This window comes from Symphalangus syndactylus, chromosome 20, assembly GCF_028878055.3.
Source record: "Symphalangus syndactylus isolate Jambi chromosome 20, NHGRI_mSymSyn1-v2.1_pri, whole genome shotgun sequence".
Taxonomy (NCBI): domain Eukaryota; kingdom Metazoa; phylum Chordata; class Mammalia; order Primates; family Hylobatidae; genus Symphalangus; species Symphalangus syndactylus.
Genome location: NC_072442.2, coordinates 8,383,865 through 8,411,285, shown reverse-complemented (window position 1 = coordinate 8,411,285; position 27,421 = coordinate 8,383,865). Strand labels below are relative to the sequence as shown.

The following is a 27,421-nucleotide window of genomic DNA, read 5'->3' as shown; positions in this document are numbered from 1 at the left end:
CTAAAAGAAACACAATTATGATGGCCCGGGCATGGTAGCTCACGCGTGTAATCCCAGCACTTTGGGGGGCCAAGGCAAGCGGATGACGAGGTCAGGATATCAAGACCATCCTGGCTAACAGGTGAAACCCCGTCTCTACTAAAAATCCAAAAAATTAGCTGGGCATGGTGGCACGCGCCTGTAGTCCCAGCTACTCAGTAGACTGAGGCAGGAGAATCACTTGAACCCGGGAGGTGGAGGTTGCAGTGAGCCAGGATGGCACCACTGCACTCCAGCCTGGGCAACAGAGTGATACTCTTGTCTCAAAAAAAAAAGAGAAAAAGAAAAACAATTATGATGGCTGCCATGTCACATGGTCAAACAGCTGGACAAGACTGGCTCCAAACCCTGTTCTTCCTCTTTTCCTGACTAGTAATCAGAATGACCCAATAAGATTTAAAACAGGCCAAGGCCAGCGAATCACAAGGTCAGGAGTTCGAGACCAGCCTGGTCAATATGGTGAGACCCCATCTCTACTAAAAATACAAAAATTAGCCGGGCATGGTGGCGGGCACCTGTAGTCCCAGCTACTCGGGAGGCTGAGGCAGAAGAATCGGTTGAACCCAGGAAGGAGAGGTTGCAGTGAGCTGAGATCGCACCACTGCACTCCATCCTGGGCGACAAAGCAAGACTTTGTCTCAAAAAAAAAAAAAACACTGATTCCTGAAACACCTTAATCACGTTAAAAAGAAAAAAAAAGGCCGGGCCCAGTGGCTAACACCTGTAATTCCAGCACTTTAGAAGGGCGCATCATGAGGTCAGGAGTTCAAGACCAGCCTGGCCAACATGATGAAACTAAAAATACAAAAAAATTAGCCGGGCCTGGGGCCAGGCACCTGTAATCCCAGTTCTTGGGAGGCTGAGGCAGGAGAATGCTTGAACCCGCGACACGGAGGTTGCAATGAGCTGAGATTGTGCTATTGCACTCTAGCCTGGGCAACGAGCAAAACTCTGTCTCAAAAAACAGAAAAAAATAAAGACTGGGTGCAATGCCTCATGCCTGTAATCCCAGCACTTTGGGAGTCCAAGGCGGGTGGATCAGTTGAGGTCAGGAGTTCAAGACCAGCCTGGCCAACATGATGAAACCCCATCTCCATACAAAAATTAGCCAGGTGTGGTGGTGTGTGCCTATAATCCCAGCTACTCGAAAGGCTGAGGCAAGAGAATCACTTGAACCCGGGAGGTGGAGGTTGCAGTGAGCTGAGATCGAGCCACTGCACTTCGGCCTAGGCATAGAGCGAGACTCCATCTCAAACAACAACAACAAAAATCATGTGGATTCCCATGATCGACTGCATGTCTACATGACCAGAATCACAGTCAAGGCCAGGCTTGGTGGCTCATGCCTGCAATTCCAGCACTTTGGGAGGCTGAGCTGGGAGGATCCTTTCAGTTCCAGCTCCCACCCGTGTGATAACAGTCTCTGTGTCTGTTAATTCTGATTACTGAGAAAGAGTCTGAATAGCTGAGCTAAGCCTTTGGTTTGGTTCCATACGTGATACATACAAGTCCCTAGTCCAGTCACCTGTATTTAGAAGAATGAAGAAAGGAATCCTATGTAAGTGGGGTAGTTCTGTCCAGAGGTCTTAGGCAAAGCTGTCAAGCTTGAGAGTAGTAAATTTAGTGTAGATGTTTACCATATAGAAATAACCAGAGAAAGGAACTTGGGGGAAGAGACCAAAAGATAATGTGGAACCATTATTACAGGCTTTAAACACTTGGTCAAGTCATCCGAGAGTTCTTTAGTAGACAGGATAACTTGGTACAGGTACTGGCCTGAACAGAGGTTGGACTAAAGGAAAGTTGTACTGTCTAAGAGGGGCAGCATCCATAGAGGATGGCTGAAAGCAATTATATCAAACGAGATAGCAAAGTCAAGACAGAGATTAATGGCAAGTTGAGGTGGAGTTGTGGAATATGGTGATTGATTACCTCTAAAGGAGTAAGAGGAGTTGTTGATTTGACACCCTGTACTAACTTAGCGAATATGTTCAGCATGAAGGTAAAATGCTGGACCAAGACACTGGAAGAGAGGCAAACTCATGATAAAACTTTAGGAATCACTGGTGTAGAAGTTTATCATTGTAGCACTGGGGTGGATGAGGTCATCAAAACAAAAAGAAAAGAGCTAAAATCAGAAACTTGAAGGTTGGAGGTGAAAGAGCAAGTACCAAAAGGAATGCAGAAAGAATGATCAGAGAGATGAGAAGATTGATTGATAGACCAGAATATGATAAGAGACTAGGAGAAAATGTTTCAGAAAATTAAGAGTAGGCTGGGTGTGGTAGCTCACGCCAGTAATCCTAGCACTTTGGGAGGCCGAGGCGGGCAGATCGTTTGAGCCCACCTTGGCCCCCAGGAGTTCGAAACCAGCCTGAGCAATAGGGCAAAACCCTGTCTCTACAAAAATTAGCTGGGTGTGGTGGCACACCTATAGACCCAGCTACCCAGGAGGCTAAGGTGGGAGCATCACCTGAGCTCAGGGAAGTTGGCTGCAGTGAGCCATGATTATACCACTGCACCCCAGCCTGGGTGACCTTGTCTCAAAAAAAAAAAAAAAAAAATTAAGAGTGGTGAGCAAGTAGCAGAGACTCAGTGAGGTTGGGCAAATTAGGAGTTTATTCATGAATTTAGCAGTTTAGATAAAGGCAACATACTGTAGGAAAAAGATAGCCAAAAACAAAAATTCAACAAATAAATAAAAAATATGAAGGAATATTTGGGAGGCAGAGGCAGGAGAATCACTTGAGGCCAGGAATTTAAGACCAGCCCAACCAACATGGCGAAACCCCATCTCTACTAAAAATACAAAAATAAGTCAGGTGTGGTGGTGAGCACCTGTAATCCCAGCTACTTGGGAGACTGAGGCAGGAGAATTACTTGAACCCAGGAGGGGGAGGTTGCAATGAGCTGAGATTGCACTACTGCACTCCAGCCTTGGCAACAAAGCAAGACTGCATCTCTCTCTCTCTCTCTCTCTCTCTCTCTCTCTCTCTATATATATATATATATATATGTGTGTGTGTGTGTGTGTGTGTGTGTGTATATGTGTATATATATGTGTATATGTGTATATATATGTGTATATATGTATATATGTGTATATGTAGATATATATATGTATATATGTATATATATGTGTATATATAATAAAAGAATAGATAAAGACAAAAATCAACTGCAAGGAGTTGCGTGGTATGTAACTTGAATTGAGTGTCTGGGTGAATAGAGTTTATTCTACTATTCTATAACCTTGAACCTATTTCAAAGTAAAAAAAAAAAAAAATTTTTCCCCTTTGAAAGTCTTGCTCTGTCGCCGAGGCTGGAGTGCAATGGCATGATCTCAGCTCACTGCAGCCTGTGCCTCCCGGGTTCAAGCAATTCTCCCTGCCCCAGCCTCCCAAGTAGCTGGGATTACAGGCCCCCACCACCATGCCTAGCTAATTTTTGTATTTTTAGTAGAGACTGGGTTTCGCCATGTTGGCTAGTCTGTTCTCAAACTCCTGACCTCAGGTGTCTGCCCGCCTCAGCCTCCCAAAGTGCTGGGATTACAGGCATGAGCTACCGTGCCCAGCCAAAATATTTTTAATATAATGAAATTGGGAAACATTGGAGTATAAGAGATGGTCTTTTGAAAGCAAAATTCCAGTGGTAATAGGGCAAGATGGGGAAGTTTGTCTTAGTTTTAAAAAGGGGGGGCAGCCTGGCCCAGGTGGGTGGGTCACCTGAGGTCAGGAGTTCGAGACCAGCCTGGCCAACATGATGAAATCCTATCTCTACTAAAAATACAAAAATTTGCTGGGCATGGTGGCGCATGCCTGTAATCCCAGCTACTTGGGAAGCTGAGGCAGAAGAATCACTTGAACTCAGGAGGCAGAGGTTGCAGTGAGCCGAGATTGACCCATTGCACTCCAGCCTAGGTGGTGAGGGAAACCCCGTCTCAAAAAAAAAAAAAGGCAGGGTGGGGACAGCCAAGCATGGTGGCTCGTGCCTGTAATCCCAACACTTTGGGAGGCCACGGCAGAAGGATCACTTGAGCCCAGGAGTTTGAGACCAGCCTGAGCAACATGGTGAGACCCCATCTCTACAAAATAAAAATTAAACAATTAGCCGAGTGTGATGGCATGCACTTGTAGTCCTAGCTACTCAGGAGGCAGAGACAGAAGGATTGCTTGAGCCGGGGAGGTCAAGGCTGCAGTGGGCCATGTTCGCACCATTGCACTCCAGCCTGAGTGACAGAGCGAGACCTTGTCTCTAAAAGGGGGAGTTGGGTACTTGTTACAACAGTCTCTGAGGCGCGAAGAAACGAACAAGAGGACCCTTAATGTGGACCGGCCTTAGCATCTGCCATAGAGGAGTATGGTTTATGGTAGCATAAAAGAGATCAAGTTGGAGCTTGAAGAAGGTAGAGACCGTTTGTAAAAACTCTGTATGTAATAAATCAGAAAGAAGAAGTAAAAGTGTTACCAAGTAGGATTTGGAGCCTAGCTGAAACTAGATAGGTACATTGTAAGCACTCAGCCCAGTTTCATGATGCCGCGACAGCAGGCAACTATAGCCATGGTCAAAGGCACTGCTTTTCCCAGACGCCTGAGGTCAGTTATAGGTAATCCTGCTTTTGTTTCTGGAACACACTAGAATTTACATAGATTTTTTTTCATTAGAACTTCTGTTATTTAACATAACTCAATAGAGAAGAATGTTTCACTTTGAAGAGACCTTTATATAATAGATTTTCCTTTCTTTTAGAATGTCAAAGTATTATTTTTATAATAGTGGTATCTAATTTCAAGTACTTAGAATTCTCTTCATTAAAAAGGTGCTAGCTGACGGATTCCTGATGATTGGGATCGATGGCTCAGAAGCAGCAGACGGATCTGACTGGTTCTGTTACCATGCAACCTCTCCTTCTATTTTCCCTGTCGGTTTCTGTGAAATTAACATGATTGAACTTACTCCACCCAGAGGTACTTCATCCTAATGTAAACACTGGGTTTTAATCGTTGCTTTCTTCTTACATGGTTTTTGTTTACAACATTTAACACAGCCCTAGATTTCCTGAGTATGTATATAATGTGTGTGGATAAACATATACATACAGGAGCTGTAGGTTGCTCTAAAAATATAAAGTACTGTATTCTAGCTTACTTTAATAAATTACAGTAGTATAGAATTTTTCCTGAGCATCTGTGTATTTTATAATATGAATTGGTATTCTCAAACTCTGTTGAGTCAGTAATGTAGGCTCAACAGGCTATGGCATACTTGATTTTTTTTTTTTCCCAATAAAGACAGGGTCTTGCTCTGTTGCCCAGGCTGGAGTGCAGTGGTACAATCATAGCTCACGGTAACTTCCAACTCCTGGGCCCAAGCAATCCTCCCACCTCAGCCTCCCTAGTAGCTGAAACTACAGCTGAAAGGCACAACCATGTCTGACTTTTTTTTTTCTTTCTTTTTTCTTTGTATGTACAGACAGGAATCTCACTATATTACCCAGGCTGGTCTTGAAGTCCTGGCCTCAAGTGATCCTCCCACCTCAGCCTCCCCAAAGTGCAGGGATTACGAGTGAACCACGACACTTAGCTGTGTGGACTTTTTTTTTTTTTTTTTGAGACAGTCTCGCTCTGTCACCCAGGCTGGCATGCAGGGATGCTATCTCATCTCTTTACAGCCTCCGCCTCCGAGGTTCAAGTGATTCTTGTGCCCCCTCTCCCAAGTAGCTGGAATTACAGGTGTGCACCACCACGCCCAGCTGATTTTTCTATTTTTAGTAGAGACACGGTTTCGCCATATAGGCCAGGCTCATCACGAACTCCTGGCCTCAAGTGATCCGCCCACCTTGGCCTCCCAACATGCTGGGATTATAGGTGTGAGCCACTGCACCCAGCCCTATGTGGACTTTTAAAAGGATGGCTGTTTTACTCATGGTTTAACCAGTGATTTTCCTAATTTTAATACTTGAGCATTAAGTTGTTCCTTTAAGAAAGGAGGAAAGCTATAACAGAGGTCTATAAAAATAATATTTGCTCAGCCAGTTTTCTTTCTTGCAAGGAAAGAAAAATATCACTCCATAGTATTAGGTGCTAGACTCTTCTAAAGCCTAGGATTGAAAGAGCAAAAATGTACCGTTGTAGTAAACAGAAAAAGAGAGCCACTTTTGCGTTAGACTAAGTAGGCACACCAGTGTTTCTAGAAAAGGGAGGGAAATCTGTGTAACATGGAGGAATTATTGCACTCAGCAGTATAAATCATGTAGGCCAGGTGCAGTGGCTCATGCCAGTAATCCCAGCACTTTGGGAGACTGAGGTAGGAGGATTGCTTGAGACCAGGAGTTTGAGAACAACCCGGGCAACATAGGGAGACCCTGTCTCTACTAAAAACAACAAAAAATTAGCCTGTCACAGTGGCATGTGCCTGTAGTCCCAGCTACTAGAGAGGCTGAGGCAGGAGGATCACTTGAGCCCTGGAGGTTGAGGCTGCAGTAGCCATTGAGGGCACTACTGCACTCCAGCCTGGGCGACAGAGCAAGACCCTGCCTCAAAAAAAATAAAGTTGGCCGGGCGCGGTGGCTCACGCTTGTAATCCCAGCACTTTGGGAGGCCGAGGCGGGCGGATCACGAGGTCAGGAGATCGAGACCACGGTGAAACCCCATCTCTACTAAAAATACAAAAAATTAGCCGGGCATGGTGGCGGGCGCCTATAGTCCCAGCTACTCGGAGAGGCTGAGGCAGGAGAATGGCGTGAACCCGGGGGGCAGAGCTTGCAGTGAGCCGAGACTGTGCCACTGCACTCCATCCAGCCTGGGCGACAGAGCAAGACTCCATCTCAAAAAAAAATAAAATAAAGTTGATCATATAACCTATGCTCTTAAGATTTTGTGTACTGTTACTTTTTGCTACATTTTAATATTATGCTAATTTTAAATGAACTGCTAGTTAAACCAGTTGTGTTTTCTAGGTTACACAAAACTTCCTTTTAAATGGTTTGACTACCTCAGGGAAACTGGCTCCATTGCAGCACCAGTAAAACTATTTAATAAGGTAAATTTAAATGGCAGCATAATTATGTGAGGACTTATTAATGCCCCACAGATACAATTTATGTTCATAAAAATGTCTTTGCCTTGTATTAGAACTTCTTAGTGGAGATATAATATAAACAAATACAGCAATGAAACAATATAAATATTTTCTTTACCTGGGAATCAAAACTTGTTTCCAAACTATGTTTCGTTTTTAATCTGAAGGAAATAGAAATGAAGACTTTTCCTAACTAGTTTTTAAATACTTCACCTTCGTATTATGTTTAAATAGTTAAAGAATTATTTGGAATTTATGGTTTAAATTATGTTATTTAGCTAGTTGCTTCTGTTTTTTGCTTTCTTAGTGATAGTAGGGTTGTGCCTTCTTTCTTCTTTATACCAGTGTTAATGTTTTCTTCTCTGTGTCAGGATGTTCCAAATCACGGATTTCGTGTAGGAATGAAATTAGAAGCAGTAGATCTCATGGAGCCACGTTTAATATGTGTAGCCACAGTAACTCGAATTATTCATCGTCTCTTGAGGATACATTTTGATGGATGGGAAGAAGAGTATGATCAGTGGGTAGACTGTGAGTCCCCTGACCTCTATCCTGTAGGGTGGTGCCAATTAACCGGATATCAACTACAGCCTCCAGCATCACAGTGTAAGTTGGTATACAGAAAAGGTGTCCTTTTGTAAAAATCAGCAGTTCTCCAGAGGACTATCTCACATAAGTCATCTTATGAGCTCACAGGACAAGAATGTACCTATGTCTGATTGGTTGCCAGGTAAGACATTAAGACTCAACAACAATATCACAGAATCAGACCATGTGTACCATGGCAATGTGAATCCAATAGTCAATTACATAATGACTATAGAAACACAACAGTCACCAAATTAAACTAGGCTTATTATTTTAGTGAGTTAAAAATTACAGACTAAAAGTTTATTGGTATGTAATAAATGCTTTTGAGTAAATAGTGGAATCTGTCTCATGTTGAGGCTATGGTTTTGTAGGAACAAGTACCCTTATTTTCAGAGCATCATGTACTTAAGTATAATGGTCTTGGTAAAGATAGTTCATCTAAGTTGTATCTAGACAACTGTATCGTCTAAATTGTAAACAATTATCTGGTACCAATTTTCCCTTTTTATTTTTCAGCATCAAGAGAAAACCAATCAGCTTCATCAAAACAGAAGAAGAAGGCTAAGTCCCAGCAATACAAAGGACATAAGAAAAGTGGGTCACCACGTGGTGTTCACATACATTTTCTAATTGTTAACTAATTGGAGTCACAGTATTCTTGGACAGAAAATGATATCTCTTGTGAGAACTGATGATTGTGCGTTATGTATTATGCTTAAAGGTGCAGTATGCCATAAAAGGCAAACCCTTGCAATAATGAGAAATACTGATATTTTACTAACAGGAGAAATGATTACCACAGTATTTAAAGTATACGTGGTAAAGAGTAGAGCCTGTGAATGATTCTTGAAATAATATGTAAAACCTACTGAAAGTTAATCCTTTTGAAAAACTTTATTTAAAAAGAAAAATTAGGAGCCAGGTGCAGTGGCTTACGCCTATAATCCCAGCACTTTAGGAGGCCAAGGCAGGCGGATCACAAGGTCAGGAGATCGAGACCATCCTGGCTAACACGGTGAAACCCTGTCTCCACCAAAAATACAAAAAATCTGCCGGGCGTGGTGGCACGCGCCTGAAGTCCCAGCTACTCGGGAGGCTGAGGCAGGAGAATCACTTGAACCCGGGAGGTGGAGGTTGCAGTGAGCCAAGATCACGCCACTACACTCCAGCTGGGCAACGCAGCAAGACTCTGTCTCAAAAAAAAAAAAAAAATTAGCAGATGCTTGATGCTTACAGTAGATGTGAAGTCTAATAAACCCATTTTTCTAGGGGCCGGGCGCGGTGGCTCACGCTTGTAATCCCAGCACTTTGGGAGGCCGAGGCGGGTGGATCACGAGGTCAGGAGATCGAGACCACAGTGAAACCCCGTCTCTACTAAAAATACAAAAAAAATTAGCCGGGCGTGGTGGCGGGCGCCTGTAGTCCCAGCTACTCGGAGAGGCTGAGGCAGGAGAATGGCGTGAACCCGGGAGGCGGAGCTTGCAGTGAGCCGAGATCGGGCCACTGCACTCCAGCCTGGGTGATAGAGCAAGACTCCGTCTCAAAAAAAAAAAAAAAAAAAAAACCATTTTTCCTAGAAAGCAAAACTTTCTAGAGTGATACTGGTAAGAAATCCAAGTTGCTGGCAAACAAGCTTTACCAAATTTTTCTAGAAATGCTTTCTATACTAAAAAATTAGCCGGGCGTGGTGGTGCATGCCTGTAATCCCAGCTACTTGGGAGGCTGAGTCAGGAGAATCGCTTGAACCCAGGAGGCAGAGGTTGAGGTGAGCCGAGATCGTGCCATTGCACTCTAGCCTGGGCAACAAGAGCAAAACTCCATCTCAAAAAAAAAAAAAAAAAAGAAATTCTTTCTATACTATAGTTTACCTTACAATGAATTGTTGGTATAAGCCAAAGTAATAGAAAATATATTGATAACTATATTTGATTTTTTTTAAATCTTATTTCCCCACCATAGAAAGCCATAGCTTTCTCTCTTCATACAACGTGTCATTGAATATTTCATTCTTTTTTGAGACAAGGCCTCACTTTGTTGCCCAGGCTGGAATGGAGTGCAGTGACACAATCTCCGCTCACTACAGCCCTGACCTTCCCTGGCTTAAGCAGTCCTCCCACCCCAGCCTCCTAAGTAGGTTGGACCACAGGCATGTGTTGCCACACACCCAGCTAAGTTTTGTTTTTTTTTTTGTAGAGACAGAGTCTTGCCACATTGCCCAGGCTGGTCTCAAACTTCTGGGCTCAAGCAGTCTGCCCACCTCAGCCTCCCAAAGTGCTAGGATTACAGGCATGAGCCACCATACCTGGCTATATTTCATTCTTAGATAAGGTTATATATATATATATATATTTTTTTTTTTTTTTTTTTTTGAGACAGAGTCTCAGTCTGTCACCCAGGCTGGAATGCGGTGGTACGATCTTGGCTCACTGCAGCCTCGACTTCCCGAGTACAAGCAATTTTCCCACCTCAGCCCCTGGAGTAGCTGGGACTACGGGAGTATACCACCATGCCCAGCTAGTTTTTATATTTTTATGGAAATGGTGTCTCACCATATTGCCCAGGCTGGTCTCAAACCCCTGGGGCTCAAGCGATCCATCTGCCTGCCTTGGCCTCCCAAAGTGCTGGGATTACAGGTGTGATCCTCTGAGTCTGGCCAATTTTTATTTAAAGATATTTTTTAAATTGGACTGGACACGGTGGCTCACGCCTGTAATGAATCCCAGCAACTTTGGGAGACCGAGGTGGGCGGATGGCTTTAGACCAGCCTGAGCAACATGGCAAGACCCCATCTCTTAAAAACAAAAAAAAGGAAGAAAAAAGCAAGCTATTTAAAAAATGTAAAAATACACTTGAGGATTAAAACTGAAACAGATTTTTCCAGCTGACTTTCCAAATATGCTCGGGTACGTGCTGATCTGCCTCAACAACCTAGAGACTGAAGCAGCAAGAAGAATCGAATACACTCTGTTCTAACCTTTCTGATGTTTGCTTGTTAAGTGGGAAACTTAAAAATTTCTACTGTCCACTGTAGTAGTACTTTGAAAAATAAGTTTTCTCCTAGCACAAAACCCATGTCAGCCACACACAAGTAGCAACCTGCAGGCCTGTCTCTTGACCTCTCGTTATAGTCACAAGCCTCCCACAGGCCCAGAATTATTTTGCCCACCAGCTGCTTGCCAGGTCTGATACTCACCTAAAAGAACTGTAGGGAGCATTGCCAAACCAGCCTGATGAAAGGGAGTTCTCATGTATCTAAATGAGTAGCAAGAATTCACGTGGGAACTTCATTTATGTCAGTGGACTGACAATAGCAGGTATTGACCGCTAAGCTTTCTGTGAAGTAAATAACAAGTCTGCTTTCACTTTCTGTTGGATAAGACTTTGGAATTTCAGAATTTTCTTTCCAAGATGTCAAATTAAAAATGGTTTTTATTACTCAGTGGCTATATGACATTGCTTTTTAGAATTTATCTGTGAGTTTTGTGTAGACAATTCATTTGCCTCCCTCAGCGTGACTCTTGTAGGATTTGTTTCTGACTTGTGGAGTTTAAACTGCTTTGAATTAATGGGCTGGGAACATGGAAAGAAATATGTAATTAATGAAGAAATATTAGCACCACAGTTTTTAGTGATATTTACCATTACTAGAGTTCTGGATTCACTGAAAAAATGAATTTTGGTCTACATGTAACATATTCCTTAACTATAATGTTTTACTATTTCCTAATAGTATGACATCATCTCTAATACCTTTAAATTGTCCTTTGGACATAGAAAAGAAAAGAACTATGGACCCACAGTACCTCATTAGATGCCCTTGGGACCAGATGTGCATTGGAATTCAGAATTTTTTGGATTTTAGAAGAGAAATATAGTCTGTGTAACATACATTATGTAACACTCCAGACTCTGAAACATTTTCTAAAGCAAATATATATATAAATATTTACATTAAATGGCCCAAATAAAAATTATAAGTAGTGTCACCAAGTGAGGTACAGCTTTGTTGCCAAAGTTTTTTTAAAAAAACTTCCTGAGGCCAGGCGCGGTGGCTCACGCCTGTAATCCCAGCACTTTGGGAGGCCGAGGCGGGCGGATCACCTGAGGTCAGGAGTTGGAGACCAGCCTGACCAACATGGAGAAACGCCATCTCTACTAAAAATACAAAATTAGCGAGGCGCGGTGGCGCATGCCTGTAATCCCAGCACTCGGGAGGCTGAGGCAGGAGAATCACTTGAACCTGGGAGGCGGAGGTTGCAGTGAGCTGAGATCGTGCCATTGCACTCCAGCCTGGGCAACAAGAGCAAAACTCCGTCTCAAAAAAAAAAAAAAAAACCTTTTTGAATGTTGGAATTGAGGATAAGGAAGTATAGTGCCGTATTAAGAAGCAGCAGTTTTCACTCTAATGGTGCCGCCGCCTCTTATTTTTTTCTATTACTCAGCAAACAATTTGTTAGAAAGTTTTCTCACTAAGCTTTAGTTACACAAATAAGTATTTGGGGTTTAGAAAACTGTCATCCATTGCAGGCAGACTGATATAAATACCAGATGGGCTATAAAACCTTTTGTCTTTACGTTTGCCTTGGTAGATTATCATATTCTGGCTCTGTTGTTTCATCTTACAGCTCGTTGGTCTTTTTGAACTTAAGATCATCTGTTAGTGATATATTCTTTGGCAGTGCTTATTGTACAGAAACAGCTGATGAGCTTCATTGGTCTAGCTTGCTTTGTAGTAAGTTGTGTTCATGCCACGAAGGAGGGATAATTACTAACACTTTTGAGAATAAGTATAAGGTTCTGCCAGAAGGATCATAGACACTCTCTAGTCTCAAAAGCCTCTTTTCCTTAAGATGTGGTAATTCTAGAGCAGGAAAAGCAGTAGTGATTTCTGCTTTAAATCTCACCATTTTCGGGGGCTACTGTAAGTAGTAAGAGGGGACATTGCTCCTTGCGTTTTTATCTGTATGTGGTGTATTAGGAAAAAGTCTTAAGTTGTTGCTGCATGTGATTTTGGTTTGGCTCTTGAGAATTGAATCTACTCAATAACAGCTTAAATCCCACATCATTTTACATAGGAATACTGTGTGGCTTACACTACCTTTTAGTTTTCATTTTGTGAAGCATCATTTTTTATTGCTCTTACTTGGTGTATTCTGTCATCTGGAAGAAAACAGACATAACTCAGTCACAAGGATGAGGATCCTTTCGCTTTTTTTTCTTTCTTTCTTTTTGAGACAGAGCCTTGCTCTGTCTCCCAGGCTGGAGTGCAGTGGTGCGATGTCGGCTCGCCACAACCTCCGCCTCCCGGGTTCAAGCAATTCTCCTGCTTCAGCCTCCCAAGTAGTGGGATTACAGGTGTGCACCCCTACTTACAGCTAATTTTTGTATTTTTAGTAGAGACAGGGTTTCACTGTGTTGGCCAGGCTGGTCTTGAACTCCTGACCTCAAGTGATCCACCCACCTCGGCCTCCCAAAGTGCTGGGATTACAGGCGTGAGCCACTGTACCCTGCTGATCCTTCAGCTTTCAATATGATTAATGCACTATGCCTGGTTCTTCAATATTTGCAGAGTTCAGAGTATTTTTTTGGTTGGCAAAAGCATTGTACATGTCTTAGAAGGCTTATATTTGTATAGAAAACTATAGCTGAAGGGTGTGATACATATATATAGGGTGTGTGTGATACATATATATATATATATATATATATATATATATATATATATATATTTTTTTTTTTTTTTTTTTTTTTTTTTTTTGAGACAAGGTCTCACTTGATTGCCCAGCCTGGAGCACTGTGGTGCAATCATAGCTCACTGCAGCCTTGAACCCCTGGGCTCAAGCACATCTCCCACATCAGACTCCGGCATTGCTCAGCTAATTTTTTTTATTTTTTGTAGAGATGGGTCTCACTGTGTTGCCCAGGCTGGTCTTAAACTCCTGGCCTGAAGCCATCCTGATTCTTCTGCCTTGGCATCCCAAGGTGCTGGGATTACAGGCATAAGCCACCATGCCCAGCCTGATAAATTTGTTTCAGAATAAATCAGATTGCTTAAGAATTTACAGGCAATAAGCTTTGAATTTGGAAGTACCTTTTAGAATAAGAATTGTGTTTTCTAAAAGAGTGAATTGTAAACTAAAAGGGAGCACATTTTATATCAGTAACATCCTACACCCAGATAATACATTTAAATTGTTTTGATTTCTCCACCAGTGTTTGGGCTTATATGAGCTATGAAATGCTACCTAAAAGTAGTATTTTAAGACCCCTTCTTCCTTCCTTTGGGTTTTTATCCCACCTCAAGCAGAGACTTTCTTGAAAGAAATTAGCCAGCTGTTTTTTTTTTTTTTTTTTTTTTTTGAGTTAGAGTCTTGCTCTGTCACCCAGGCTGGAGTGCAGTGGCGCGATCTCGGCTCACTGCAAGCTCCGCCTCCCAGGTTCACGCCATTCTCCTGCCTCAGCTTCTCGAGTAGCTGGGACCACAGGCGCCTGCCAGCACACCCAGCTATTCTTGTATTTTTAGTAGAGATGGGTTTTCACTGTGTTAGCCAGGATGGTCTCGATCTCCTGACCTCGTGACCCACCCACCTCGGCCTCCCAAAGTGCTGGGATTACAGGCGTGAGCCACTGTGGCTGGCCCAGCTGTTCTTAAAGCTCTCTATAATTCATTTTACTTTGTCTTGTTTTAAATTTGAGAGTCAGAACTAGTTATTACCAGACTCTCGGAGAGTAGAAACAATCTCCCCCAACACACACATTCAGTCTCTTTCCTTGTTTTCAGAAATACAAACTTTGCATAATTGGTTCTCTTTTGAGAGTGTCCTCTGCAGCACAGCTTTCCTAGTTATATAATGCACTTTTCTTGCCACGCATGTAAGTGAAAGCTTACTTTAGTCTGACTTGATATTTAGAGAGGAAGATGCCAATTGGGAAGAAGCCTGTCAGTTTGTCGAGCCTGCCCATGACAGGTGGGGTGCGGAGGGGCTTCTCTGGTGACGAAGAGTTGACTCCTCCTCCATATCGAACCCTTCCAGCACAGACAGCCCCGGAGGCCTTCCCACCTCCCAGCACTAGCCGAGAGTTCAGTCCCAGCCTCAAAACAGGTAATTAGTCACATCAGCATCTCAGGTACTTCAGAGGGTAAAAGTACTGGGTAGGGTGGTGGGAGACAAAGCATGGTCTGGCATGACAGATGCTGACTCATTGAATTTTTTTTCTTTTTCTTTCAACTAAAGAATTCATTTCACTAGTCCTTAGTAGTCACTTCACTAAGACAAAACATCAGGGAAGGATTTTTACTTTGTTATAAAATACTTCCGAGCTTCAAATAAGGGTAGTTAAAATTTCAAGTTCTGGAATTGTGAGACAACTTGGAATATTTCATGGTTTTGAACATTCCTCATTGCAGAATTGTATGTGACTTGACCTGGGAACAAAGTGTGTCATTAGGGATAAGTCTGATTAAAAAGACAGAAAAACGAGGCTTTGTTCATAACATTTCATAGTGTCTCATTCATGGAAAGGATGTGTTTTGAGTTCCAGTTTAATTTTAGTTGTGGCAGTAACATTGATCACAATCTTAGTTGAATAACAAATTTGGAAATTCAATACCTGCATTTTATTATTTCCATAAGTTCATGATTATGTATGTATAGTGATTAAATAGTGGCATTTGATTTGAGTGTAATTGGTTAGGCAAAGGTAGTCGATTGTAAGGAAGACTGCAGAAGGTTTTGCCCTTTGTAATTGCTAAGAACAAGCATGGTATTATCATAGGGTATGAAGACTTCACTTAGGTATGATGAACTTCAGGCGTCAGTACAGATCAGATCATACAGCTTCAAAGCCAGAGTTATACCTGCCTTAGCATATGTTCTGCCATATGCTAACTATTGCTTTTAGACTAAATTGTTTTCTCTAATCAGCATTCTTTCAAATGTTTTGTATGTTGAAAACCTAGATGAGACCTGTTACCTAGCTCTGTTTTCTTCTCATTCTTCTGTTTGCTAATATTTTTGCACCTGTGGGGGTTTTCTTGCTTCTCTCCGTTGTTGGTTTTTGGTGGTTTTTGCCATTTTAGGATATGTTCTTTAGCTTTTGCCTCCCTCATAATGTATTAGGCCATCTTGCCCCCTTGCCAGTCTTTTTCTCTGAAGATCACTGTGGTGTTCTTACATCCAGAGGAAAGTACACTACTTCTTTTGTACGAAAAACAAATTAGGATTGTAAATCCAATGTACCTGCTCTTTAACGGAAAAATGTTCAAAGTCTAAAGAGCGTTCCAGTTTCTTTTCTTGTCTAAGTTTTTTTCTTTTTGCACTTATTTATGAAATAGTATTGCATTACTTAATTAACTATGGATATGGTGAGTTCCGAATATATTTGAGCTTTTATTGGATCTTGGATGTATTTTCTTTAAGCATGAGGCTGGTTTTGAAGATGTATGTCATATTTTGTGATAGGTTACTGATTCATTTAAAACGGAACTTCTGGCACTGGCAAAACCCAAGAATTTAGACGAACTAGATGGAAACTATCTGGCCTCCTATGTGACTTCCTTCTTCCACTGGTGTCTTCTGAGCTGGGGCACAACTTGTGGGACTTGGTGTGATTTTTCTCTGATGAAACTAAGTAGGGACTACATTGCTACCTTAACTATCTGAAAGCTGTGGTTTCATTAGCTGTTGAAAGAGTTTATTATTTATGGGCTTCGTAGCTGGAAAAATGTGATTTCAGTTAGCTTATCTCCTGAAATGTTAGTGATTAGTGTCAACAAAGTGACTTCCTTCTAAAAACAGAGCTGAGAAAAGAAAAGGCATTTGTGTAGAAAGGACATTCAACCACAGAATCTGTTTTATTTCATCCATCATTTATTGAGAAGGCCTGGAAAGGAGAAATGATTCATGTGAAGATAACGAGACAGGCTTTGTTTTAGATTCCATGAAAACAGTGAAACTTTGCATTAAAACATTGTACATCTGAGTGAGTGTTTCACCTTTATCTTGAGTGACTTTTTTTAGCACATCATTTTCATATTTTAACATGACTAGAAGCATAATCCAGAAATTTGTTGTTAGCAGTAATGCATATAGCTTCAGGATATGCTTTAGAATCTCAACTTATCTTTCTTACATTTTTTTAAAAAACATCCGTTTGAATGAAACATGTTTGATCTTGAAGCACAGTAATTCTTTTCTCATTCATTTAGCCATCCAGTCATCATAGAACAAGATACTGTTTTAATCAACCTTTTATTGTGGGTACTGCACCTTTAATGAAACTTGGGTTTCGTTTTCTTTTCCATGTGTGTATTTTCTAGGTATTGTTAAAAAGGCCCTCACGCTGAATGACTGCATGCTGGCTAGATTTGAAGGATAACTGTCATACATTTGATACCATTCCTCATAAAAGCATTTTTATTTATATTAAGTAACTTTTTAATGAAAGGAAGAACTAACTGCACAGTCTTGTTTGCTGTACCTTGGAACAGTCTGATGGGTGTTTGCTATGATTATATGCATAACGTATTCACTTTTCTGTCTTTGGCCTGTTAAATTTTTGATCACCAATACCAAAACCAGTACCAAATAAAACAAATTGCCATCTCTCAAAAGATTATTCTTGGCCGGGCGCAGTGGCTTATGCCTGTAATCCTAGCACTTTGGGAGGCTGAGGCAAGTGGATCACCTGAGATCAGGAGTTTAAAACCAGCTGGCCAAAATGAGGAAACCACATCTCTGCTGAAAATACAAAAATTAGCCAGGTGTGGTGGTGCATGCCTGTAATCCCAGCTACTTGGGAGGCTGAGGCAGGAGAATCACTTGAACCTGGGAGGTGGAGGTTGCAGTGAGCCGAAATTGTGCCACTGCACTCCAGTCTAGGTGACAGAGTGAGACTATCTTAAAAAAAAAAAGATTATTCTTTAAATTAGCAAGTAAGATGTCAGCAGCCATTATTTTTAAAGTAATTGCTTGTAACTAAAATCAAGACATGGGCCAGGCACAGTGGCTCACTCCTATAATCCCAGCACTTTGGGAGGCTAAGGTGGGAGGATCACGAGGTCAGGAGTTCGAGACCAGCCTGACCAACATGGTGAAACTTCATCTCTACTAAAAAAATAAAATAAAGACATGAAGTATTTTTCTGACTGTACTATTTGACTTTAAAAGTTGTAGCAATTTTAATATTGTTCCATATGATGACACTGCCATTGCTTCATGAAAAACTTAAATGGCATACTACCTATCCAGATACTCTGTTGAGTTCTCATTCTCATCAGTTGACTTTTTTCTCTGTATGAGCAGTTTCCAATTTACATCCCATATATGTGTATCCTCTCCATTTATTAATGAAAAGATACATAATAGAGAAAAATGAAGAACTTTTACCCTTGATCTGGAGCCAGATGCCTGCAGGGGCTGGTGGTTACCTGTGTGAGTATTGTGGGCAACCTGGGCAGTGAGCTCTGTGGTGGACAGAGATCTCAGGCTGCCCAGATTCAGGGGGTATTAAGTAGCCAGTCAGTTCCCATTGATCACAGCTCTTTAAGGATGCTACGCTCATGTTTCCAAGTCTATCTACTTTTCAGATTTTCATGTGAAATCTCTTGTATCGAAATATTCAGTCAAATGCGTAAAGAACCATTCAAATGTATAAAGAGCCCAGGCGCGGTGGCTCACACCTGTAATCCAAACACTTTGGGAGACCAAGGTGGGTGGATCACATGAGGCTAGGAGTTCAAGACCAGCCCAGCCAACATGGCAAAACCCCATCTCTACTAAAAATACAAAAGAATTCGCCAGGCGTGGTGGCACAGACCTGTAATCCCAGCCACTCGGGAGGCTGAGGCATGAGAATCACTCGAACCCAGGAGGCGGAAGTTGCAGTAAGCTGAGATCATGGCACTGCACTCCAGCCTGGGTGATGGAGTGAGACTGTGTCTCAAAAAAAAAAAATGCACAGGGCCCAGGCAGGGGTGGAAAAAGCAGTTTCTGACTTCTGATTTAGCAGATCCGTGTATGCTAAAGAAGTTGGGGAAGAAGGTAGCATTGCTCACCATGGGACTAGATTCAAGTGGATGTGTTAGCACAAAAGACCACCTCATCTGTTCTTTTTTTTTTTTTGAGTCGGAGTCTCGCTCTGTCGCCCAGGCTGGAGTGCAGTGGCACAATCTCGGCTCACTGCAAGCTCCGCCTCCCGGGTTCACGCCATTCTCCTGCCTCAGCCTCTCCAAGTAGCTGGGACTACAGGCGCCCGCCACCACGCCCGGCTAATTTTTTTGTATTTTTTAGTAGAGACGGGGTTTCACCGTGGTCTCGATCTCCTGACCTCGTGATCCGCCCGCCTCGGCCTCCCAAAGTGCTGGGATTACAAGCGTGAGCCACCGCGCCCGGCCCTGTTCTTTAAATTATTTGAGCTCAACTTTGGTTAGACGGTAACCTGAATACAGCCAAGCGTGGTGCTCACGCCTGTAATCCCAGCACTTTGGGGATATGAAACTGAAAAACCGTTATCCATACTAAAGACCTACGGAAACATGGCTATACTGTTAATTTGTTTTCGTTAAAAAGTCATCAAATAAGAACTCAGGCAGGCACTCAGCTTTGAACTGGCCTCCTCCCTTGTCCTCCTACATAGCTGGGACTGTAAGCATTAGCCACCACACTTGGCTCAGGAGTTTAATATTAGTTTTTCTTGGTAGGAGGAGAGGTACACAGGGTCTCACTCTGTCACTCAGGCTAGAGTGCAATGACACAATCATAGGTCTCTGTAATCTCGAACTCTTGGGCTCCAGCAATCCTTCTGCCTCAGTCCTGAGTAGCTGGGACTACAGGCTTGCACAGCCATACCCAGCTTTTTTTTGTTGTTTTTTGTAGAGATGGGGATTTGCTACATTGCCCAGGCTGCTACCACATCCAGCCCAGATTTACTCTTTAAAAATATGTTACATCCTTATATAATTTATAATTTTTTAATGTTTTTATTTAACATCAGATTTATATCTTTTTCTTCAGAGAATCTTTTTAATAAAGGTACTCCTTGAGGCCGGGCGCGGTGGCTCACGTCTGTCATCCCAGCACTTTGGGAGGCCGAGGTGGGCGGATCACAAGGTCAAGAGATAAGACCATCCTGGCCAACATGATGAAACTCTGTTTCTACTAAAACTACAAAAATTAGCTGGGTGTGGTGGTGGGTGCCTGTAGTCCCAGCTACTTGGGGGGGCGGTGCTGAGGCAGGAGAACCGCTTGAACCCGGGAAGCGGAGATTGCAGTGAGCTGAGATCACACCACTGCACTCCAGCCTGGCTACAGAGCGAGACTCCATCTCAAAAAAAATAATAATATTCCTTGGGATTAATAATTTATTAAAGTCATATTTATTGTGTTGGTAATTAAGATTGTACTTAAGAGGCCAGGCACGGTGGCTCACGCTTGTAATCCCAACACTTTGGGAGGTTGAGGCGGACAGATCACAAGATCAGGAGATCAAGACCATCCTGGCCAATATGGTGAAACCACGTCTCTACTAAAATACAAAAAATTAGCCAGGCATGGTGGTACGTGCCTGTAGTCCCAGCTACTTGGGAGGCTGAGGCAGGAGAATCGCTTGAAGCGGGAAGTGGAGGTTGCAGTAAGCCGAGTTCACTCCACTGCGCTCCAGCCTGATGACAGAGTGAGACTCCATCTCAAAAAAAAAAAAAAAGATTGTACTTAAGAACCATGAAAGAACTACATCATTGTTTGTACAAACATTGACATAAAAGTGAATACTTAATCACAAACAAAATTCTCATTATCCCAGTCAGATTAGTGAGCACCATTACCGCGAACATTGCATTGAAGATATCCGTTACGCAGTACTGTTCTTTCCAGAATGTTTCTTAACTGCTAATATACTTGAAAATTAAAATTAACTGAATGCTCGTACTTCAGGGATTTAACTTGAAGTTACTGAAGAAATGAAGAAGTCTTAATAACTGTAAAGCTGATGGAACATGAAGATCACGGGCAATCCGAGTACTCTAGAGAGCCTTAATGCCCATGTGTTTCTCTCTCTTTCATTCAGTGACGACACTGCAGCTGAAGGAGGAATTGCTGGATGGAGAGGATTATAATTTCCTTCAAGGAGCATCAGATCAGGAAAGCAATGGCTCTGCCAACTTCTACATCAAACAAGAGCCATGAGGTGGCTCAGAAACTGAGGGCGGGAGGGGGAGGATTTTACACAGGACTGATTTATAATCAATCCAGCTGTACAGGGGGCTATTCTACTGGGACATTTTGCTAAACATAGAAGATTTCAGTTCCAGATTTTTCAGGTGGGTGGGGGAACTATTTTAGTCGGGAGGGGGTGGGAAATTTTCAATTTATAAAGATGGACAATTTTTGTGTTGTATTTGAAGCTTTTGAAAGAATTTTGTAATATTTTCCAAGTTTGGATTTATGTGCATTGTTAACAAGAACCGAAATTCTAACTTTTTTGGTAAGATTAAAGTTTAGGTAACAGGATTGAAGGAAATGATTTAAGAAGGATATAGCTGTTAAAATGCAAATGAACTGTCATTACAAATGAACCTTTTTGGTACCTGTTGGGAGATTTTGGGATTTTTAGAAGTTAGGCCAGTCACATCTCCAGCTTCTTTGCTGCAGAAATATGCAACTGAACTCCTCATGGAGGGGTCATCACCACAAAGGTCATGGAAGGATCATTATTTCTGCTTGTTGGCATTTTATTGCAGCCCATTTTAAATGTTTGTACAGAAATATTTTTCATTCTGTGAAAATTTATTTGGAGTTCTGTATGAAACTGGAAGAACTCTGGATACTTTTATATGTTCTCTTTTAATTAAAAAAAAAATGATTAGAATTATCCTAACACTAAAGTGTTAAACTGGAATGGTTGACAAGATATACAGGATCTCAGTCTACACATGGTTGGGGAAAATGTAATGTTGTCCTAAGTTTATTTTCCTTTCTAAAAAAAATACCCCACGAAAGGGATTCTGATCAGTTCTCTGCCATTTCCCTCTATCTGTGAAATAACAGCTTCGTATAACCACAACCAAAAACAGATGTTCTGTATTAGGAGAATCGAATTGAAAGTTATTCAAAGCCAAAATAAGTTTAGATTTCAAAATCATTCCAGCTCTGCTTTTATCTATCCTGGATTTGGTAGAAAACTAATTTGAAAGAGAATTTAATTTTCTTAAAATTCCATATATATATATATATATATATATATATATATATATATATAAAATTGTCTTTAATTGTATTCAGGATTTATTTTAATAATAACCGATTTGGACCATCTTGAACATTCCCTGTTTTAAAATTCACATGACTTCCTTTAAAAAAAAAAAAAAAAAAGGATACAAGGGTAAATTGGTGAAAGGTTTGCTCTCTGCATTTTCTAACTTTCTACTGAGTTGTGACTGAATGAGAGCGCTCTAGCGTTTACCAGTGAGGTTCATAAACTAAACTCTCAGGAATTAATTGCATCTGTTCTAGAAGTGCTTCTGGGTCTTAGCCTGGCCTCTTCAGAGTGGTAATATTGACCATCTCCTCTGGAATATAGGTAGGGCTAATTAGAAATTAATCAAAATGATTAACCTCTACAGTCCTTCAGCCTATGGAATGCTTTAAAAAATGTTAATGGAAAGCCCCAGGAGACCATTTTAGGTAAGATTTTTGTTTGAATTTTAAAATGCATAGAACGTTAAAAAAAAAACCAGCAATTTATTTTCTAAAATATTGCTCTACTTTTGGGAATACTAGCATTGGTAATACGCACAGGTTTACCTCATTCTATGCAAGAGGGGTTAATAACATAAGGTTTTATAATAGCTACTGGAAGTAAAATTTGTTACTTTATAGTGTAAGAATGTGTGGAATCGCATGTCACCATTTCTTAATACTGACTCTTTAGGGGCATAAATGCAGATCACATCAACGTAAGTTGATTCTCATGTGTCAAATATATGTGAATTCAGCTGTTAAATTACTGGATATTTATCTTAACATTGCTGAGAGGGACCTACTGTATATGGGACATCCTCACACTTCCCATATCTTTAACTTTGAAAAATCTTCTCATAAACTTAAAGCCTAGAAGTATTCCAAAGCAAGGGTTACAGCAGTCTTTATTCTCAGGCTCACTGAATTAAATCCAGGACTAATTCCACAGCACAGGCACCAGAAGCCTGTTGTATAGTGCACTCTGCCAGTACCGTGGATTTAGGAGCTCCATGGGGAACTGACTAAACCAGGAGAGACAGGATTTGGAGCTAGTCAGTCCTGGTAATCTATGAAATGCTCATTTATACCCAGGTTTCATAAGCTTCCAATTCTATAGCAAACCCAGGCTCTGAGTGTTTTAGAATTTCCTAATTCATGAAGTGTTTCTTGTCTTGATCCCGTGACCAACAGTTGAAGGTTGGTAAGGACTTTCCTACAGTCTAAACACAACCTAAAGCCCTCTTTCATTGTTCACACACTAACTCCTACTGCTGACGAACCGAAAAATAATTAATGCAGAGGAGATTTATGTCTTAGCCATAACTCCAGTTGTACAACTCAATCGCTCCATTCTCTTTTACGGTTCAAAATGTACTGCTGACCTTGGGTTTGTTTTTGTTTTGTTTTGTTTTTCCTGTTAGGATTTATTTGGGGACTTTTGGTAGTTTAAACTCTTTAACCTTTTCCTTGCCGTGTATGAGGAAAGCTAAAGCTGTTATCAACTTCTTATTCTACGATACTAACACGGGTTTTCAGTGTCTGTTTGTTTTTATTATTATTAATTTTGCGTGATGTGAATACCCTCTCCCATCAATATTTGTATTATGGTGCTATATATTGGTAATGATCCTTTAATATTGGGAAGGGATTTTAAAAATACTGTGATTAAACTGGGTTTCTTCCTTTGATTTTCATATTTTAAATAAAGCCACAGTCATTTATACAAAAGAAAAGCATCTGTCCCTGGGCAAATCTTTTCAGGACAGAGGTCAAAGTAAACTGCATAAGGTTTTTACATCATTTCTGTATGTATTTGATATATAGATCAATATCTGTACAAATTTAATCTTTTATTTTCTTGGTAACTCGTGATCATTGAGAAAGTGTTTGAAACTTTCTCATGAAGTGTATATATAATGGCGTGAAAAATTCCTTTGGAAAAATTTATGTTCCTTTCATTTTTACCAAATTGCAAATTTTCAGCATGGATGTGAAAAGCATTAAAATTATAACTTTGTGTACAAGATGAAAATAATTCACTAAATTTGCCCTTTTTTACACAAAATAAAATGTTAAAGTTAAGCTGGATTTGAGCAGTTCTTTAATATGCTTTGGTTTGGGGGTTGCTTTTCTATTGCGTGCCCTCTGTAAGCAGTCAGAGACCCCTGTGAAAGTTGCATCAGTCCCTTCCTCTTACAAGGGGTGTAGCAGGCACGCAAGTGCTGTAAGGAAGAATTTACCAAGAGTAGTATGGTTAGACGTATGGATGAGGTTGCATTGGAGGTGGGATTTCATGGGCAGGGAGGGAAAGGGCAAAAACCACGCAGGAGCCAAGGTGAATAGGGACCTTTATGGGGAAATTAAATCATCTTAGCTAGAATATGGTGTTTTCGGGTTGGCACGCTTAGTAGGAGACTTTTTTTTTTTTTTTTTTTTTTAGACGGAGTCTCGCTCTGTTGCCCAAGCTGGAGTGCAGTGGCGCAATCTCGGCTCACTGCAACCTCCACCTCCTGTGTTCACGCCATTCTCCTGCCTCAGCCTCCTGAGTAGCTGGGACTACAGGCACCCACCACCACGCCCGGCTAATTTTTTGTATTTTTAGTAGAGACTGGGTTTCACCATGTTAGCCAGGATGGTCTCGATCTGCTGACCTCGTGATCCGCCTGCCTCGGTCTCCCAAAGTGCTGGGATTACAGGCGTGAGCCACCGCGCCCGGCTAGTAGGAGACTTTTTTTAACTCCATTACCCACCTTAGCAGCAAAGTTAATTGGATATAAATAAAGTATCCCAGCTAGCTCTTGGCCTTAACATTAAAAGGGAATGCAAAAAAGCCCTCCTTTACCAACAGCTGGCTCTTTGGAAAATTATCAATTTTTACTGCAGATGCAGTTGGTAGAGATCTTTATGAATTGGGAAACAATATGTAAGACAGTAATGAGATGGACCGGGTCTCTTCAGGGATTAATTTCATGTAACACATTCCAAGAAAAAAAGAGCCTAATTTCTGCCCTGCTTTCTAAAGTGGTTTGAACAGTTGCTATAGTAAGCTGGAATTCCTAGGTTGGTGCTCATTTACTATCCCATGAGCTTTGACAAATTTATATATATATATATATATGTATATATATATATGTGTGTGTATATATATATGTGTATATATATGTGTGTGTGTATATATGTATATATATGTGTGTGTATATATATATGTATATATATGTGTGTGTATATATATATGTATATATATGTGTGTGTATATATGTACATATATATGTGTGTGTGTATATATATGTGTATATATATATGTGTGTGTATATATATATTTTTTTCTTTTTTTTTTTTTGAGACGGAGTCTCTGTCACCAGGCTGGAGTGCAGTGGCGTGATCTCGGCTCACTGCAGCCTCTGCCTCCTGGGTTCAAGTGATTCTCCTGCCTCAGCCCCCCAAGTAGCTGGGAGTACAGGCGTGCACCACCACACCCAGCTAATTTTTGCATTTTTAGTAGAGACAGGGTTTCACCACGTTGGCCAGGATGGTCTTGATTTCTTGACCTCATGATCTGCCTGCCTCAGCGGCCTCCCAAAGTGCTGGGATTACAGGCGTGAGCCACTGCACCCAGCATTTTTTTTTTTTTTTTTTTTTTTGAGACGGAGTCTCACTCTGTCACCTAGGCTGGAGTACAGTGGTGTGATCTCAGCTCATTGCAACCTCCATCTTCCAGGTTCCAGCAGTTCTCCTGCCCCATCCTCCCAAGTAGCTGGGACTACAGGCACACGCCACCACGCCCAGCTAATTTTTGTATTTTTCAGTAGAGATGGGGGTTTCACCATATTGGCCAGGCTGGTCTTGAACTCCTGACCTCGTGATCTATCCGCCTCAGCCTCCCAAAGTGCTGGGATTACAGGCATGAGCCACCGCGCCCAGCCACATGTATTTCTTTAAACCATTACATGCTTCTTGGGAAACTAGTTATGCCCAGAAACAAGTGTCTCAAGAGCTCAAGGGATGCTCCTGCCTTGGCCTCCCAAAGTGCTGGGATTACAGGCATGAGCCACTGCATCCAGCTAAGGTAATGCATTTTAAATAATAATGCACTTTTACCATTTTTTTTAAAAAAATATTTATTTATTGAAAGCATGAGATGGCCGGGCGCGGTGGCTCACGTCTGTAATCCCAGCACTTTGGGAAGCTGAGGCGGGTGGATCACAAGGTCAGGAGTTAAGACCAGCCTGGCCAAGATGGCAAAACCCCGTCTCTACTAAAAATACAAAAATTAGCCGGCTGTGATGGCGGGCACCTGTAAACCCAGCTACTCAGGAGGCTGAGGCAGAGAATTGCTTGAACCTGGGAGGCAGAGTTTGCAGTGAGCCAAGATCGGGCCACTGCACTCCGGCCTGGGCGACAGACTCCGTCTGAAAAAAAAAACATAGCATTGTTATATATAGGAGTGACATTTAGCTTTTACCAGTTTTTTTAAATAGGAAATGTAAATTTATAATTGATTCCAGGTGATAGTGCTACAAATGATTTGTATTGACAGGTGCTACTAACATTTTACAACTGTTCCAATCCAGCAAAATTAACCTCAAAAGCAGGGAATGTGCCTCTAGCAACCACTCACCGCATCTAGCCCAGGAAACCAGCATGAATAAGTATCTTACCCCAGGGAAAAAAAATAAAGGGGTAGGGTTGCAGAAATATGTACCAACTATAGGCCAAGCACTAGGTTAGCTGCATACACATAATTTCACTAATCTTGCATTACAGTGGTAGATAGGCCCATTTCACAGATGTCTTTAGGCTTCCATTTCCTAATAAGTAACTTGCCCAATTTGTAATCAGCAGATATATAAATCTAGAGTATTTCCCTAGTCTGCATGTTTCACTCCAAGTTTCAACAAATCTTTTTTACAGGTGGCCAGGTGCAATGGCTCACACCTGTAATCCCAGCTACTCGGGAGGCTGAGGCACAAGAACCACTTGACCAACTAGGCTTGAGTCCAGAAGGTGGAGGTTGCAGTGAGCTGAGATCACGCCACTGCACTCCAGCCTGGGCGACAAAGCGAGACTCTGTCTCAAATAAATAGGCCGGGCACGGTGATTCACACCTGTAATCCCAGCACTTTGGGTGGCCAAGGCAGGCAGATCACCTGAGATTGGGAGTACAAGACCAGCCTGACCAACATGGAGAAGCCCCGTCTCTACTAAAAATACAAAATTAGCAGGGCGCGGTGGCAAATGCCTATAATCCCAGCTACTCAGGAGGCTGAGACAGGAGAATTGCTTGAACCCGGGAGGCAGAGGTTGCGGTGAGCCGAGATCACGCCATTGCACTCCAGCCTGGGCAAGAGAACAAAACTCCGTCAGGATCAGATCATTCTTTGACAAGCAGGATTTAGATGTAGATAATGCTACTATAGCCGGAGAACCAAGTCACTTCTTTCAGCTCAGTATCAAATAAGCACAAGGAGACAGTG

At 41.7% G+C, this 27,421-nt stretch overlaps 1 protein-coding gene across 16 annotated transcripts in view; it reads left to right on the top strand.

Annotated features, from left to right (window-relative positions):
- Window positions 1–24,029, top strand: part of MBTD1 (mbt domain containing 1) — an 87,858-nt gene extending 63,829 nt beyond the window's left edge. For 13 of the 16 annotated variants that reach the window (XM_063629889.1, XM_055257409.2, XM_063629900.1 and 10 more), the window contains 6 exons: window positions 4,859–5,006; window positions 6,998–7,080; window positions 7,491–7,725; window positions 8,227–8,304; window positions 14,622–14,813; window positions 20,776–24,029. In XM_063629889.1, the coding sequence (XP_063485959.1) occupies window positions 4,859–5,006; window positions 6,998–7,080; window positions 7,491–7,725; window positions 8,227–8,304; window positions 14,622–14,813; window positions 20,776–20,894 (855 nt within the window). In that variant the 3' untranslated portion in view covers window positions 20,895–24,029. The remainder of the gene's footprint in view (window positions 1–4,858; window positions 5,007–6,997; window positions 7,081–7,490; window positions 7,726–8,226; window positions 8,305–14,621; window positions 14,814–20,775) is intronic. The other 3 variants (XM_063629895.1, XM_063629896.1, XM_063629902.1) reach the window with 1 other exon arrangement.
- The last annotated feature ends 3,392 nt before the right edge of the window (window positions 24,030–27,421 follow it).